At 37.9% G+C, this 16949-nt stretch overlaps 1 protein-coding gene across 1 annotated transcript in view; it reads right to left on the reverse strand.

Annotated features, from left to right (window-relative positions):
• Nucleotides 1-16949, reverse strand: part of zc2hc1a (zinc finger, C2HC-type containing 1A) — a 91210-nt gene that overhangs the window by 25235 nt on the left and 49026 nt on the right. Inside the window, exons 5-7 of the mRNA XM_072253219.1 lie at nucleotides 11596-11738; nucleotides 8139-8235; nucleotides 6700-6823 (exon numbers count right to left, since the gene is read on the reverse strand). Coding sequence (XP_072109320.1) covers nucleotides 6700-6823; nucleotides 8139-8235; nucleotides 11596-11738 — 364 coding nt within the window. The remainder of the gene's footprint in view (nucleotides 1-6699; nucleotides 6824-8138; nucleotides 8236-11595; nucleotides 11739-16949) is intronic.

Here is a 16949-nt window from a genome sequence, read left to right on the forward strand (position 1 = left end):
AAGAGAGGCAAGAGTGGATATTGGATCGTGGAAAACAATGCTGGAGAGGTAGTAAAGGGAGGCAATGAAATGGCAGAAGAGTTTCTGCATCCTGCATATTTTGCATCAGTCTTCACGGTGGAAGACACTAGCAGTATGCTGGAAGCTCCAGTTGTCAGGGGCATGAAGTGTGTGAAGTTACCATAATTAGAAAGATGGTTGTAGTTGGGAGCAGAATGTCCAAGGTTACACATTGTATTGGGGGGATAGGAAGGTAGTCAGAGGGGGTGGTGTGGCTCTACTGGTAAAGAATGGCAACAAATCAGTAGAAAGATGCGACATAGGATCAGAAGATAATGAATCCTTGTGGGCTGAGTTAAGAAGCTGCAAGGGTAAAAGGACACTGATTGCTGTTATATACATGCCTCCCAACAGTGGCTGGGAGGTGGAGCACAGATTACAACAGGAAATAGAAAAGGCATGTCAAAAAGGCAATGTTATGATAGTCATGGGAGATTTTAACATACAGGTCGATTGGGAAAATCAAGTTGGTAATGGACCTGAAGAGAGAGAGTCTGTTGAATGCCTAAGAGATGGCTTTTTAGAGCAGTTTGTCACTGAGCCGATTAGGGAATCAGCTATACTGGATTGGGTGTTATGTAAACTTATGGAAGCTTAAGGTAAAAGAACACTTAAGAAACAGTGATCTCAATATGATTGAGTTCAACTTGAAATTTGATAGGGAGAAAGTAAAGTCTGATGCAGCAGTATTTCAGTGGAGTAAGGGAAATTACAGTGGTATGAGAAAGGAGTTGGCCAAAGTAAATTGGAAGGAGCTGCTGACAGGAATGTCAGCAGGGCAGCAATGGTGTGCTTTTCTGGGAAAAATGAGGAAGGTGCAGGACATGTGTATTCCAAAAGTGAAGAAATACTGAAATGGTAAAATAGTACCTTGTGGCTAACAAGGGAAGTCAAAGCTAATGTAAAAACAAAAGATAGGGCATACAAGAAAGCAAAAAATAGTGGGAAGATAGAGGATTGGGAAGTTTTTTTAAAAACGTACAGAGAGCAACTAAAAGAATCATTAGAAGGGAAAAGATGAAATGTGAAAGCAAGCTAGCAAATAATATCAAAGTGGAAAAAGTTTTTTCAAATATGTAAAAAATAAAAGAGATGAGAGTGGATATAGGACCATAAGACCGCTAGAAAATGAGGTAAGAGGAGTAATAACAGGAGACAAGGATATGGCTGATTAACTGAATGAGTATTTTGTATCAGCCTTCACTGTGGAAGACACTAGCAGTGTGCCAGATGTTGATGTGTGTGAAGGAAGAGAAATGTGTGCAGTTACTATTACAAGAGAGAAGGTGCTCAAAAAGCTGAAAGACCAAAAGGTACACAAGTCACCTGGACCAGATGAACTGGACCCTAAGGTTCCGAAAGAAGTAGACCAGTTAGTCTGACCTCAGTGGCTGGGAAGATGTTAGAGTCAATTGTTAAGGATGAGGTGATGGGAGTACTTGGTGACATAGGACAAGGTGGGACAAATTCAGCATGGTTTCCTTAAGGGAAAATCCTGTTTGACAAACCTGTTGGAATTCTTTGAGGAGATAAGTTGAGGAGCAGAAAAAAGGGATCAGCCATGATTGAATGACACAGCAGACTCAATGGGCCAGATGGCCTAATTCTGCTATGTCTTATGGTCAAGAGAGAAGGTTCTAGGGGCTGAGAAGAAAATTGGATCAGCCTTGATGAAATGGTGGAGTAGACTTAATGGGCCAAATGGTCTAATGTTGCTCTTATATCTTACGGTTTTATAAACTTTCTGATATTTGGCCTATGTTTGGCTCCATTCTCTGCTTGCCTTCCAGTCAGTTACTCAATTTTTAATATATGAAAATGAAGTGGGACATCACAGTTTAAAATGAACTTCGCTCCCAAGGGGGGTCTGGCAGGTACACTGGAGATTATTGTTTTTTCTCCTCCTTGGTTCAGAACAACAGTCTATCGAATATTGAAAGGCTGAGGTAAAGTGAAGGTGGAGAGGATGTTTCCCATAGTAGGCAAGTCTTAGACCAGAAGGCACTGCATCAAAATAGAGGGATGTCCATTTAGAACAGAGATGAAGGGAATTACTTTAGCCAGAATAAATGCGAGGCTATTCACTGTGGAAGGAGAAATGAAAGAGCATTTTATTATTTAAATAGTAAAAATTGCAGCATTCTGCTATGCAGAGGGACTTGGGAGTGCTTATGCATGAATCACAAAAGGTTGGTTTGCAGGTGCAGCAGGCTATTAAGGCAGCAAACGAAATGTTGGCCTTCGTTTCTAGAGGGATTGAATTTAAGAATACGGAGGTTATGCTGCAGCTGTACAGGGTACTGGTGAGGCCGCATCTGGAGTACTGCATACGACATTTCTGGTCTCCTTACTTGAGGAAGGATATACTGGCTTTGGAGCTGGTGCAGAGGAGGTTCACCAGGTTGATTCCAGAGATGATAGGGTTAGACTATAAGGAAAGACAGTCTAGGACTGTACTCTCTGGAATTCAGAAGAATGACAGGAGATCTTATAGAAACATAAAAAAAATCACGAAGGGGATAGATAAGATAGAGGCAGGAAAGCTGTTTCCACTGGTAGGTGAGACTAGAACTAGGGGACATAGCCTCAAGATTCCGGGGAGTAGATTTAGGACGGCGATGAGGAGGAGCTGAGTGGTGAATCTGTGGAATTTTCTGCCCAATGAAGCAGTGGAGGTTACCACAGTAAATATATTTAAGACAAGTTTGTATAAATTTTTGCATAGTAGAGGAATTAAAATAGAGAAAAGACGGGTAGGTGGAGATGAGTCCATGGCCAGATCAGCCATGATCTTATTAAATGGCGGAGCAGGCTCGATGGGCCAGAATGCCTACTTCTGCTCCTATTTCTTATGTTCAGAAGGCAGTGAATCTGTGGAAGTCATTGCTACAGACAGATGTGGAGGTCAAGGTATTGGGTATATTTAGAACAGAGGTTGATATATTTCTGATTTGTAGGGGTATCAAAGGTTACGGGGTGAAGGCAGAAGAATGAGATGGGGAGGGATAATAAATCATTGATAGAATTGCAGAGTAGACTAGATGGGGCCAAATGGCCTAATTCTGCTCATATGTTTTTTGGTCTTATGGAGAGTCCAAGATTTTTTAAAGTTTCTGAAAGGACTAGATAGAGTTTAACAATTTATCTCAGTGGATCTGAATTTCATTTGCTATACCAGTATTTAAAATAGAATTGGTATAACTGCTGATGGCTCTAACAAAAGTAATAATTTAGTATTGAATTACTGGCAATAGAATTTAAAAGCAAGGAGATAATGCTGAGGTTTTATAAGACACTAGTTAGGCTGCACATGGAGTACTGTCAACAGTTTTGGGCCCCATACCTCAAAAAGGATGTGTTGTCATTGGACCGAGTCCAGAGGAGGTTCACAAAGATGATTCCAGGAATGAAGGGGTTAACATACATGCAGCTTTAAAGTTTGGCAGCTTTAGGCCTGTACTCACTAGAGTTTAGAAGAATGCGTGGGGATCTCATTGAAACCTACCGAATGTTGAAAGGACTAGATAGGGTTGATGTGGAGAGGATGTTTTTCGTATGGTGGGCATATCCAGAAGTAGAGATGTGGACTACAGTAACAGCTGGAAATAGAAAAAGCGTGTCAGAAGGAAAATGTCAAGATAATTATGGGGGATTTTAATATGAAAGTGGATTGGGAAAGTCGGGAAGGTACTGGATCTCAGGAGAGGGAGTTTGTAGAATGCCTATGGGATGGCTTTTTGGAGCAGCTTGTCCATAAGCCCACAAGGGGATCAGCTGTTTTGGATTGGGCGCTGTGTAATGAACCTGAGGCAATTAGGGAGCTGGAGGTAATGGAACCCCTTGGAAGAAGTGATCATAATACGACTGAGTTCAGTTTCAAATTTGAAAAGCAGAAGCTGGTATCGGGTGTATTGATATTTCAGTGGAACAAAGGAAGTTACAGCGGTATGACAGAGGAACTGGCCCAAGTTGATTGGAAAAGTAAGCTAGATGGAGGGACGGTACAGCAGAATTGGATGAAATTCCTACAAGAAATAAAGTGCAGGAAAAATATATTCCAAGAAAAAAGAAAATCATGAATGGAAAAATGGCACAAATGTGGCTAACGAGAGAGGTTAAGGCTGAAATAAAAGCAAAAGAGACGGTGTACAAGGAAGCAAAAATTAGTGGGAAAACTGAGGACTGGACGACTTTTAAAAACTTACAGAAGGAAACTAAGAAAGTCATTAGGAAAGAAGAGATGAATTACGAAAGGAAGTTGGCAATTAACATTAAAAAGGATACTAAGAGATTTTTTAAATATATGAAGGGTGAAAGAGTGACACGGGTAGATAGAGGACCGATTGAAAATCATGCTGGAGAAATTATAATGGGTAGCAAAGAGATGGCAGAGGAACTAAGTGAGTATTTTGCATCAGTCTTCACAGTGGAAGTCATTAGCAACATACCTGATAGCCAGAGGTCTCAAGGAATAGAATTAGGTACAGTCAAGATTACTAGAGGAAGTGCTTGGGAGGCTAAATGGACTAAGAATAGATAAGTCTCCTGGACCGAATGAAGTGCACCCACGGGTTCTGAAGGAGGTGGCTTTGGAGATTGTGGAGGCATTAGAAATGATCTTCCAGGAATCAATGGACTCTGGCATGGTTCTGGAGGACTAGAAGGTCGCAAATGTAGTTCTGCTGTTTAAGAAAGGAGGGAGGCAGCAAAAAGAAAATTGCACGCCTATTAGTCTGACATCGGTAGTTGGAAAGTTATTGGAGTTGATCCTCAAGGAGGAGGTTATGAAATACCTCGAGGTGCAAGACAAGATAGGCCCAAGCCAGCATGTTTTCATGAAGGGAAGATCCTGCCTCATCAACCTATTGGAATTGTTTGAGGTAATCTCAAATAAGATTGATAAGGGAGAGGCTATGGATGTTGTGTATTGGGGTTTTCAAAACGCCTTCGATAAGGTGCCACATAAGAGGCTGCTTAATAAGATGAGAGTCCATGGAATTACAGGAAAGATATTGAAATAGGTGGAGCATTGGCTGATAGGCAGAAAGCAAAGGGTGGGAATAAAGGGATCCTATTCTGATTGGTTGCCAGTTACTAATGGTGTTCTGCAGGGGTCGGTGTTGGGGCTGCTTCTTTTTGGAATGTATATCGATGATTTAGATTATGGATTAAATGGTTTTGTGGCTAAGTTTGCGGATGACACCAAGGTAGGTGGAGGAGCAGGAAGTGTTGAAGAAACGGAAAGGTTGCAGAGAGACTTGGCCAGTTTAGGAGAGTGGGTAAAGAAATGGCAGATGAGATACAATGTTGAGAAATGTACGGTTGTACATTTTGGAAGAAGAAATAATCTGGCAGACTATTATTTAGATGGGTAAAAAAATTCAAAAATCGGAAGTGCAAAGGGACTTGGGGGTCCTCGTGCAGGATGCCCTAAAGGTTAACCACCAGGTTGGATCGGCAGTAAGGAAAGCGAATGCTATGTTGGCATTCATTTCAAGAGGAATAGTGTATAAGAGTAAGGAGGTGTTGATGAGGCTCTATGGGGCACTGGTGAGACCTCATTTGGAATACTGTGTGCAGTTTTGGGCCCCCTATCTTAGAAGGGATATTCTGACGTTGGAGAGAGTTCAGAGAAGATTTACGAGGATGATTCCTGGAATGCAGGGGCTAACATATGAGGAGCATTTTTCAGCACTTTGACTGTATTCATTAGAGTATAGAAGAATGAGAGGGGATCTCATAGAAACATTTCGAATGTTGAAAGGTTTGGACAGAGTAGATGTCGAAAGGCTGTTTCCCTTGGTGCGTGAGTCCAAGGCAAGAGGCCACAGTCTTAGAATTAGAGGGTACCCAGTTAAAACAGAGATGAGAAGACACTTTTTTAGCCAGAGGGTCGTAGATTTATGGACTTCGTTGCCACATATAGCTGTGGAGGTCTGATCATTGAGGGTGTTTAAGGAGGAGATTGATAGGTATCTAATTAGCCAGGGTATCATGGGATATGGGGAAAAAGCCAGAAAGTGGAACTTGGTGGGAGTATCGTTTAGCTCATGGTGGAGTGACGGAGCAGACTCGATGGGCTGAATGGCCTACTTCTGCTCCTTTGTCTTGTGATGTGATGTTAGAGGGCACAGCCTCAAAATTGAGGGGTGACCTTTTAGAACAGAGGTAAGGAGGATTTTTTTTTAGCCATAGAGCAGTGAATCTGTGGGATGCTCTGCCACAGATTGTGGTGGAGGCCAAGTCTGTGGGTGTATTTAAAGCAGAAGTTGATCGTTTCCTGATTGGTCAGGGCATCAAAGGATATGGTAAGAAGGCAGGTGTATGGGGTTGAGTGGGATCAGAGATCAGCCATGATGGAATTGTGGAGCAGATTCGATGGGGTGAATGGCCTAATTCTGTTCCTACGTCTTATGGCACTGCTTTATAAAGTGTAAAGTCAAATAGAAACTGTGCCATTTTGAGAAATGGCTTTCAACTCATTAACTTCTGCCCAATTCAAATCACATTCCTGGAGCAAAAAGATAATACAACAGTCTACCCATTTAATTTAAATTTCTGCAGTAAATCTGTATCAATTTAAAGTAAATCAACAAGCTTAGTATAGAGGTTACTCTATATTCATTGCTTCTTCCTCACCTAGTGGGTTGACTTCCTGCTCCAGAAATATTACCAGCACCAGAGGGACTCCGTTTTACTGGTGACCCATCTCGAAGCTTATTTTCATTGGCTGATGGCAAGTTACCTTTGGTGGTAGAAAATACTGCAAACAAGATACTTGTTACAATTTTGATAAATTATTGCAGTTACAAACGTCAAGTTATTTTGATAAAAGGCCTGCATTTTCCCTACATGTACAAGATCTAAATGGAAGTTCAGAGTTTTACTACTCTTATTAAGTAGCTTAAGACATCATTTGGAGTAATAGTATAACTTCCAACCTTTTACTTAAAACCAAAGGTCACAAATCTTTCCAAGGTTGTTTAACAGAAGCTGACCACACATGTTAAATTGTTTCACAATGAGAAGGGATGCCTGGATGTTTAGAGAATGAAGAAACAGCTATATTGCAGCAAAACAGATTTTATAGTTAATAGTTTACAGTTTCCATATTCAACTACTCCACATTTTCAGCAAACATGCAGCAAGTAGCAAGTAATATCCAAGGAGGAGTTGTTTGAAAATCACAGTTAAGTGTGCACGCTTCTAAGAATGACAATTAAAGATTGTCAGCTAGCTTAGACTAAACACTTCCTGCTTCTTGAAATTACCTGGACCAAACATGAAGTGACCCTCCACACTTAGAATTATGTAATAAAACCCAAGGGATAACTAGGTTTTTGAACATTCTCCAGAAATCATGACAATTGTTTCATAACCAGGTTTTATTTCTCATCAAAGTGAGAAAACTTTTTTATAAATGTCTTAGAAAATGCTTAAAAGTTATTAGAAGTGATGTAGGCAGTTAAAAAATTATATACAACACATTAAAACATTTACAAATCAATATAAATATGAAAATAACATTAAAATGGATCCTCCTTTGCCAGCCCCTACAATAGCAACATGGTGCTAGTTGGGTTTTAAAAACATTGACAATTAAAATATTGTATTTAAGAATTAATTCATCAAATAAGCAATTTGCATGGGTATAATTACAGAAAATAATTCAATTCTAAATATTTAATAGAAGGTGGCAAACAAGTTAAATTTTTCCCTATGTATGAGCATCATTTTGAAAAATAGTAGGAAGAACATTCTGAAAATCTTAAATTATCTTTTTCTTTCACAATTAATTTAGTTGATTCAGGCCAGAAGGGTCTCACATGCTTCCAAACTGTGACTGAGTACTTGATTTCAATCTGCTTAACACAGTTTTTTCATCCCATCTTAAAACACAGCTGAGGCATACATTGACAACAGCTAATGAGTTGAGATACTTTGTCTCACTCCACCCCATTAAGTGTCCATTGCTTACCAACTCCACCCCACCATCAACCTCATCTCCTTAAACATCATTTGCTGTTCAAAAAGTAACTATAATATACTCTAATAGAACCAAATAAAAATCCATATACCTGTTACAGTTTTTCCAAGAGAAGGTTGGGGAATACGTGTTGATGCACTAGGTGTTGAAACTGGAGAGTTAGTCTTCTTAAGCACTGGAGATTTGTACTATATTGTGAGTAAGACAAGTCAAAGAACTAGTTATTCACAACTCACAGTATGGCATAGAAAAAGAACTCATTGGGCCTCATTCAATTTGCCCCTCATCCTTGCTTCTCTCCTCCAGACTGTAACAATTGATTGCCTTTTGAAGTTTGCTGGAATAATTCTGTTTTTGAAAACTACTCCCGAATCAGTGTTTATTAGGCAATATATTCAAGATCACTACTCAATACATAATTTATATTTCTTTGATCTGATTTGTTAATTGCTTTGAACTTGGGAACTAGTTGCTGATTCTGCTGTCCAAGGAATTACTGTGTTGTCTTATCTGAAAGACATCAGATGTTGCAGTGCAGGACTGAGCCACTGCCTGGATTTACCCACCATCTTCTGACTATTAGAAGACAGTGCTAGTCACTAAGCCAGTGTTTCGGTAAAATAAAAACTTCAATCCAGCAAGTGGAACAAAATAATAAAGAAACAAAAGCAAACACGAGGAAATCTGCAGATGCTGGAAGTTCAGGCAACACACACAAAATGCTGGTGGAAAGCAGCAGGCCAGGCAGCATCTATAGGAAGAAGTACAGTCGACGTTTTAGGCCGAGACCTTTCGTCAGGACTAACTGAAAGAAGAGATAGTAAGAGATTTGAAAGTGGGAGTGGGAGGGGGGGATCCAAAATGATAAGATAAGACAGAAGGGGGAGGGATGAAGCTAAGAGCTGGAAAGTTGATTGGCAAAAGGGATGCAAGGCTGGAGAAGGGGGAGGATCATGGGAACGGAAGGCCTAGGGAGAAAGAAAGGGGGAGGGGAGCGCCAGAGAGAAGATGGAGAGCAGGAAAGGAGTTATTGTGAGGGACAGAGAGAGAAAAAAGAGAGAGAGAGAAAAAAAAGTAAAAAATAATAGATAAGGGATGGGGTAAGAAGGGGAGAAGGGGCATTAACGGAAGTTAGAGAAGTCAATGTTCATGCCATCAGATTGGATGCTACCCAGATGGAATATAAGGTGTTGTTCCTCCAGTCTGAGTGTGGCTTCATCTTGACAGTAGAGGAGGCCATGGATAGACATATCAGAATGGGAATGGGACGTGGAATTAAAATGTGTGGCCACTGGGAGATCCTGCTTTCTCTGGCGGACAGAGCATAGGTGTTCAGCAAAACGGTCTCCCAGTCTGTCTGCCAGAGAAAGCAGGATCTCCCAGTGGCCACACATTTTAATTCCACGTCCCATTCCCATTCTGATATGTCTATCCATGGCCTTCTCTACGGTCAAGATGAAGCCACACTCAGGTTGGAGGAACAACGCCTTATATTCCGTCTGGGTAGCCTCCAACTTGATGGCATGAACATTGGCTTCTCTAACTTCCGTTAATGCCCCTCCTCTCTTTCTTACCCCATTTATTTATTTATTTATTTATTTATTTATTATTATTTCCTTTTTTTCTCTCTGTCCCTCTCACACTAACACCTTGCCTGCTCTCCATCTTCCTCTGGTGCTCCCCTCCCCCTTTCTTTCTCCCTAGGCCTCCCGTCCCATGATCCTCTCCCTTCTCCAGCTTTGTATCCCTTTTGCCAATCAACTTTCCAGCTCTTAGCTCCATCCCTCCCCCTCCTGTCTTCTCCTATCATTTCGGATCTCCCCCTCCCCCTCTCAAATCTCTTACTACCTCTTCTTTCAGTTAGTCCTGACAAAGGGTCTCAGCCTGAAACGTCGACTCTATTTCTTCCTATAGATGCTGCCTGGCCTGAAAGAAACAAAAGATTGATTCCAAGCATAACTGACTGGTAAAAAATGCAAACCGTTTATTTTCTGTCAAGAGGAATGAAGAGCAGGAAGTGGAGCCACAGGTTACAACTAATTTTAAGTTATCTGTACCGGAGATTTTGGTGAATGAAATTATTTGATAATCCTCAACAGTTTCATCTTCTTTTGCTCGTTCTGTTTTCCCAATCCCTTACAACAAACACATTCAACAACCATAATTCATAATCATAATCTTAAATGAATGTGATAGTATTTGGAATTTTCAGGGCAGTCATTTGATACAATTCTAATCAAACTCAATGACAGTTGAGGCATATTATAAAATGGGATTCATAATGCCCATCAATTTTGGATTGTATACAGAATATATTTTTTGATAAGCCAAGCAATGAGCTTATTTTAAGTCACCATCATTAAGCAGCTAGTCAGAAGTAGCTTCTGGAGCACACACAGTGAAATACAAGTACAATAACATTCATGATCTTTTACTCAAAAATGCCCTCATTTCATTCATTTAGTCCATGGTATAAGTGGGACTTGGACAGGATCGTTTGTATATTGTTTGTTTTGACATTCTGAATCAAATTAAACACAAACTGAACGATTTATGGTATTGACACGTAATAAGCTGAAACAAAAAATAAGTGTTGGGTTATTGCTGGGAGCACCATCTAGCTGTTCAAAAAGTTTGCTAGTCCTGTACCAGATTTTAAGGGTGCCAGATTACAGAAGTTCTACACTAACAGGAAGCTAGTGTCAATGCTGCCCAGCTCCTCCTCATGTAACTCGGCACTCAAAATCACCACGGCCACATATACATGTCCATAAGAAATCCATTTTACTTACAACCTTGTCTATGAATTTTAAAAACTGATATTCTAGTTACCAGCAAGTAAACTCTCAGGTACTAAAATCTAACTTTTACCATTGTGGTGTCTCAGTCTTTGGATGTCAGTGGCAGTGATAACTTATCTTTCACTCCCACTGACTTTGTTCAGTTTCTCATCACTTTCTTAATTCTATTGCTATTTTGTATCAGGAAGATAATTTTTAATTAAATTACATACTCTTTAATTTACATATCCTGGATGAGATATTGTTTCCTTCAAAAAGGATTTTGATACAGAACCTTGACCTGAGCATAGGAAATTAAAGAATTTTTTAAAACACAGGATAGTGTAATGAAGTATTGTTTGCTGCTGAGCAGAAAAGTACTAGTAAGAAATTAATATCCAAGAAAAACATTTCCTAAGTTACTAAAAATTTAACAGGGTCAACTGGTGGTGCAATGACATCAGCGCCGGACCCAGGAGTGGAGGTTCCCGAGTTCAAAACTAGTCGGGTCTGCTCCCAAGTACTCTTTCCATCCGTGCCGGGTTGAGTGTCAAGATCGCAACTCGACCTCATAAAACAAAGGGAAAATACTGCGAAAAATGTCTGTGTGAGGAGTGGCGCGCCACACAGTCTCTCTCTCTCTGCTCCTTGTAAAAGCCATGAAAAAGACATCATCATGGACGCACGCACACACCAAAAAAAAAATAAATTTAACAAAAGGAATTACAGTACATTATCATTAAATAACAAATAACTCACGTACTTTACCTGTGTTGGAGAGCTTTGTTTCCCTTTGGCACTAGAATGCTTAGGCTTGGTCATACGAGCAGCCTGTTCCTTGCAGAAAGAAATGTGTCTTTCAGCAGCATTCTCATTAAATCTTCTCTGACAATAAGGGCACTGGACATAATCTTAAGAATAAAAATGGACAAGTGCATTAGGAAAACAAAGATAATTTGTCAATACAGGTTAAATTCCTCTAGGCTTTTCAGATGTGAAGTTAAAACCAATGATGCACTTGCATACGAAAAATATAACTCACAAATACAACCCAATTTGCCTAGCTAACCAAAGCACGATATTATTTAATACCTTCCTAGATAGAAAATACTCAGCATTACAAAAAAACAAAACAGACAACTTGTAGAGGTACATGATAATTCACAGTAATTGGCTCACAATAGATTAGCAGGACCTAACAAAGCTGAAATGAAAAAATAAATTATCAACTCCAAGTTATAATTCTGTTTGTTTCGGGATATTGTTTCACAGTTGGTTACTTTTGGTCACTGAAAATAAACCTCACTAAAAGAGGTACTTTGACTTTAACTCTCCATAATCAGTAACTATTTACAGGGTAGTTCACTTCTTATTTCTTCAAAAAAATTGCTATCATGTAACTTTAAAGACCCTTTGTTTATTGCCACATTTCCACCCATTTTTACTCTTCTGGCGAGAGTGAGAGAGACAGCGACAGAGAGAGAGCACGCGCGCAATGAGAGAATGTTCCAAAAAAAGAAAATATAAAACGTACATCACCCCAGACTACCCTAAAGTGTACCCCTGCCTAATAGGGGTCAAAATAATGACAGTGTTGCTTGCTGCACTGTTTTGCAACAGTGAGTTTTCTATTGCCCATGGTGGGTTAAGACTGTAAAAGACATGTTGAGGTGAGTTTAACAGGTGTCATTCATTCATTAGCATAGCTAATGTTATTTAAACTAGCTGGCTAGGTGCTAAGGAGCTACTCTATTGCAGACATCCCACCTCTCCCGGAAGTTCTGGGAGTCTCCCGCAAATTGATGGTGCTACCTCCCTGAAATGAGTTTTTGCAGTGTGGGATGTCTGCACATACAACTAGGATTGGTTGGCAACAGCAAGTTGGACAAGCCACTGAAAAAAGAGAAAGTGAATTAATGCTTCAGATCCAAGACTATTTGTCAGAATTGGTAAAGGGAGCTTTCAGTAGCAGAGGTGGTGTGGGTAGAACAGTTGGAAAATCTCTAATGCAAGACCAAATGATTTTAATGTAGCATTTAGAAACACATTCTGCTTCCTTGCCTGTGTTAAGTATTGTTAGTAGCAGGACTGCGAAATACAAAGTAGATCAGCTAAAATTGGAGGAAAAAAAGCAGAAAATTAAAAATCGTAAAATGATTAAATGAATAAGCAAAATTGCAGTAAATTAACTTTAATGTAGGCAAATCCACTTTGGACATTCTAAGGATGGAGTGGAGTACTTTCAAAATGGTAAAAAGTTAAAATAAGAACTTTAAAAAGACTCGAGGAGATCCTACTGGCTGTTGATGGAGTGGCAGCACTTTTATAGGTGCTCCTACTCTTTTTAATTTACTGCTTCCAACTAGTTTTGAAAACTTACTTTTAAACGCAATATTGCTTTATGATAAGTTGTGCTAAAGCTAATAAAAAAGAAGAGGAATCTATTATGGAGACACTTCAGAAGCATAACAATGCACTTTTGGAGGAGTTCCAGCAACTCAACGCTGAATTTAAATGAATGGATGTAAAATTGGATTCTATTCAAAAAACTTTAAGTGAACACAATAAACGGATAAAAGAGAACAAAGACACTTTGAGGATGTTCAATGCAAAGACTGACGACTTGGAACAGATCTGTGATAAACAGTTAAAGGTTAATGAAACATTAAGACAGAAGATCATTGACTTAGAAGATAGAAACAGAAGAAATAATTTATGTATTCTGGGTTTTAAAGAGTCAGTGGAAGGCAATTAGCCTTCAGAATTTTTTTGCAAACCTTTTGGCTAATTTATTTTCGAATATTTTAAAATCTTCACCTAAAATAGATTGAGCTCACAGATTGCCTGTACCAAGACATTCTCTAGAAGGACAACCCTATTCAGTGATAATTTGTCTTCACGACTTTCAAACAAAGGAACTTTTAATTTGTGAATCTCGTCAGAAAGGTATGATTGATTATAAAGTCCAGAAGTATAGAATTGTGGAAGATTTTTCACCCACGGTGTTGAATGAACGCTTCAAGTTTAAAAAAGTCATCTGGGAATTGTATAATAAAGATTTTGAGCCTTCTCTTCGTAACCTCGCTCATCTTAGAATCAATTTGAAAAATGGCTCTCAGAAATGGTTCTGTTCGACTCAAGAGGTGCAGCATTTGAGTGCTGAATCAATTTCAGAAGTTTAACTGTTCAATAACTCTTTACATAAAGTTATTTTGCGCCTGCCTGATGGATCCTTTTTTTAAGAATCAGCAGTCTAACTGTTCAGTACTTCCTTTTATGAACAATTTTTTAAAAAACTTTTAGTATACCTTCGTATCTATCTTTTTTTGTACTTTTATTTCCTTGTTTAGAAAATTAAGGATTTAATATAAGTTTTCTTTGAGTTAATACTTTCTAAGTTAATATGTTTTGAATTTTCATATTTCTTTCTAATATTTTAATACTATAATTTTATGAGTTTTTAAAATATGTTTAATTTTGCTCTGTTTTTTGTTGTGTCTTGTTGGAAAGCAGTTTTGCCATGAAAATTTTTTTTGGAGCTCAGCCAGTAGATTGTTTTGGAAGGGAAATGGTAGGTTTAGCTGTCGACTGCCCTTTGGTCGACTTTCTCTCTCTGGGCGGGGGGGTGGTTTTCTTTTTTTCTATCAGCTGTTTGCTTCTCTTAGCTTCATTTGTTGCTTGGTTACTTTATCTTAAAGCTCATTGCTTGGATGTAATATATATTCCAACAGATTTTATTCAAACATCTCCTTTAAGCAATATTTAAAATGGACCATATTTTTAATTTACTTAGTTTTAATGTGAAAGGATTAAACCATCCTGTGAAACGTAATAAGATATTTAATTATATTAAGAAATTGAATGTCTCAATTTTTTTTAACAAGAAACACATGGTCGTAAGTGTGATAATTTACGTCTTTTCAGCCATTGGAAGGGTTTATCTTTCCATTCCTCCTTTCAGACTAAGGCAAGAGGAGTTTCAATTCTTATAGATAATTCAGTGTCTTTCATTCAACATAATGTAGTGTCTGATACCAATGGGCGTTGTGTTATAGTATCAGGGAAATTAGATAATAAATTAATGGTTTTTGCTAATATGTATGCCCTGAATATAGATGATCCAGGTTTTTTAGAATAATTTTTTTTTTTGCTTTTACCAGAATTAAGTTTATATACTTTGGCTTTAGGAGGAGACTTCAACTGTTGTTTAGATCCTGTTTTAGATCGTTCTTCTTCTAAATGATTGACTTGTAGTAGATCTGCCTCCTTTATCCAATCTTTTCTGATGAAATGTGATATTGCTGATGTTTGGCAGTTTTCGTATCCAACAGATAAAGAGTACTCATATTTTTCTCATGTTCATCATATGTATTCCAGAATTGATTTTTTTTTGTTGATAGCCAATTGATTCCATTGGTTTGATCCTGTGAATATAAAGAAATTGCCGTTTCAGATCATGCTCCTGTGTTTTTATCTTTAAATCTTCTGGGTGTCTCCCAAATAAACGGATTCTGGCATTTTAATCCAACTTTGTGATCAGATAAAGATTTTTTTTAAAAATTTTGGAGAAACAAATTATTCTTTTTTTTGAAGAGAATACACCAGAAGAGACTTCTAGTCTTATTTTATGGGATGCTTTTAAGGGTTATATTAGAGATCAAATTATTTCTTTTCCCGCAAGTGTTAAGAAAAAAGCTAATAAGGAGAGAATTGAATTAGCCAATCAGTTGCAACAATTAGACCAAAAATATGCTTTGGCTCCAGATCCTGTTTTATATAAAAGACGTGTTGAAATTAAAACCAAATATGATCTGCTCTCAACTTATCCAATTGAAATGCAACTTTTAAAAGATAAAAGCCAGTTTTATATTCATGGAGATAAAATGGGTAAACTATTAGCTAACCAATTAAAGATCTTTATAGTTAAACATTAAATTAAAGAAATTTGTAAAAATGGTGATAAAACATTGGATCATTTAGAAATAAATGATGCTTTTAGAGAATTCTACTGTAAACTTTATAGCTCTGATCCTCCTAAAGATAGTACTCTAATGAATAATTTTTTAGATCGATTAAACATTCCTACACTTTCTGATGATAGTCGAAAATTGTTGGATCAATCTATTTCTTATGAGGAAATTGCCAAGGTTGTTCGCTCTTTCAATTCGGGGAAGGCTCTGGATTCTGATGGATTTCCTGGAGAGTTTTATAAGGCCTTTTCCTCTTTGCTTATACCTCATTTATGTTCAGTCCTTTCCGACTCTTTTAAATTAGGTAAGTTTCCACAATCTTTTTATGAAGCCTCTATTTTGCTTATTCTTAAAAAGAATAAGGACACAATTGAATGCTCTTCTTATAGACCTATTTTATTACTTAATATTGATACCAAAATTTTATCTAAACTTTTGGCTCATAGGATTGAAAATATTTTGCCATCTATTATCTCTGATGATCAGACTGGATTTATCAAAAATCGAAGCTCCCACTTTAATATTCGTTGTTTATTGGATGTTACTTATTCTCCTTCTAAAGAGATTACAGAATGTGTGATATCCTTAGATGCTGAGAAAGCCTTTGATCGGGTTGAATGGAATTATTTATTTAAAACTTTAGTAAAATATAACTTTGGGCCTGATTTTATTCAATGGATTAAATTACTTTATTTATCTCCCTCCGCTCAGGTTCTTACTAACTCTCAGTACTCTAAACCATTTAAACTTCATTGTGGAACTAGACAAGGTTGTCCTTTGAGTTCTTTACTTTTTTATTTGATCTTAGAACCTTTAGCTATTGTTTTCTGGGAATCTAATCATATTTTAAGGAGGGGTATTACCCACAAAGTTTTGCTTTATGCTGATGACCTTTTGCTCTACATTTCTAATGTGGAGTCTTCTTTACCTTCTCTACATTCTTTACTCTCCTGCTTTAGTCAGTTTTCAGGATACAAACTTAACTTTCATAAGAGTGAACTTTTTCCTTTGAATAATTTGGTATTAGTTAATACTAACCTTCCTTTTAAAATTGTAAGAAATCAATTTACTTATTTGGGCATAACAGTTACTAGGAATTATAAATTCCTTTTTAAAGAAAATTTTTTTACACTGCTGAATTATGTTAAGAAG

This window comes from Mobula birostris, chromosome 1 (assembly GCF_030028105.1).
Source record: "Mobula birostris isolate sMobBir1 chromosome 1, sMobBir1.hap1, whole genome shotgun sequence".
NCBI lineage: Eukaryota > Metazoa > Chordata > Chondrichthyes > Myliobatiformes > Myliobatidae > Mobula > Mobula birostris.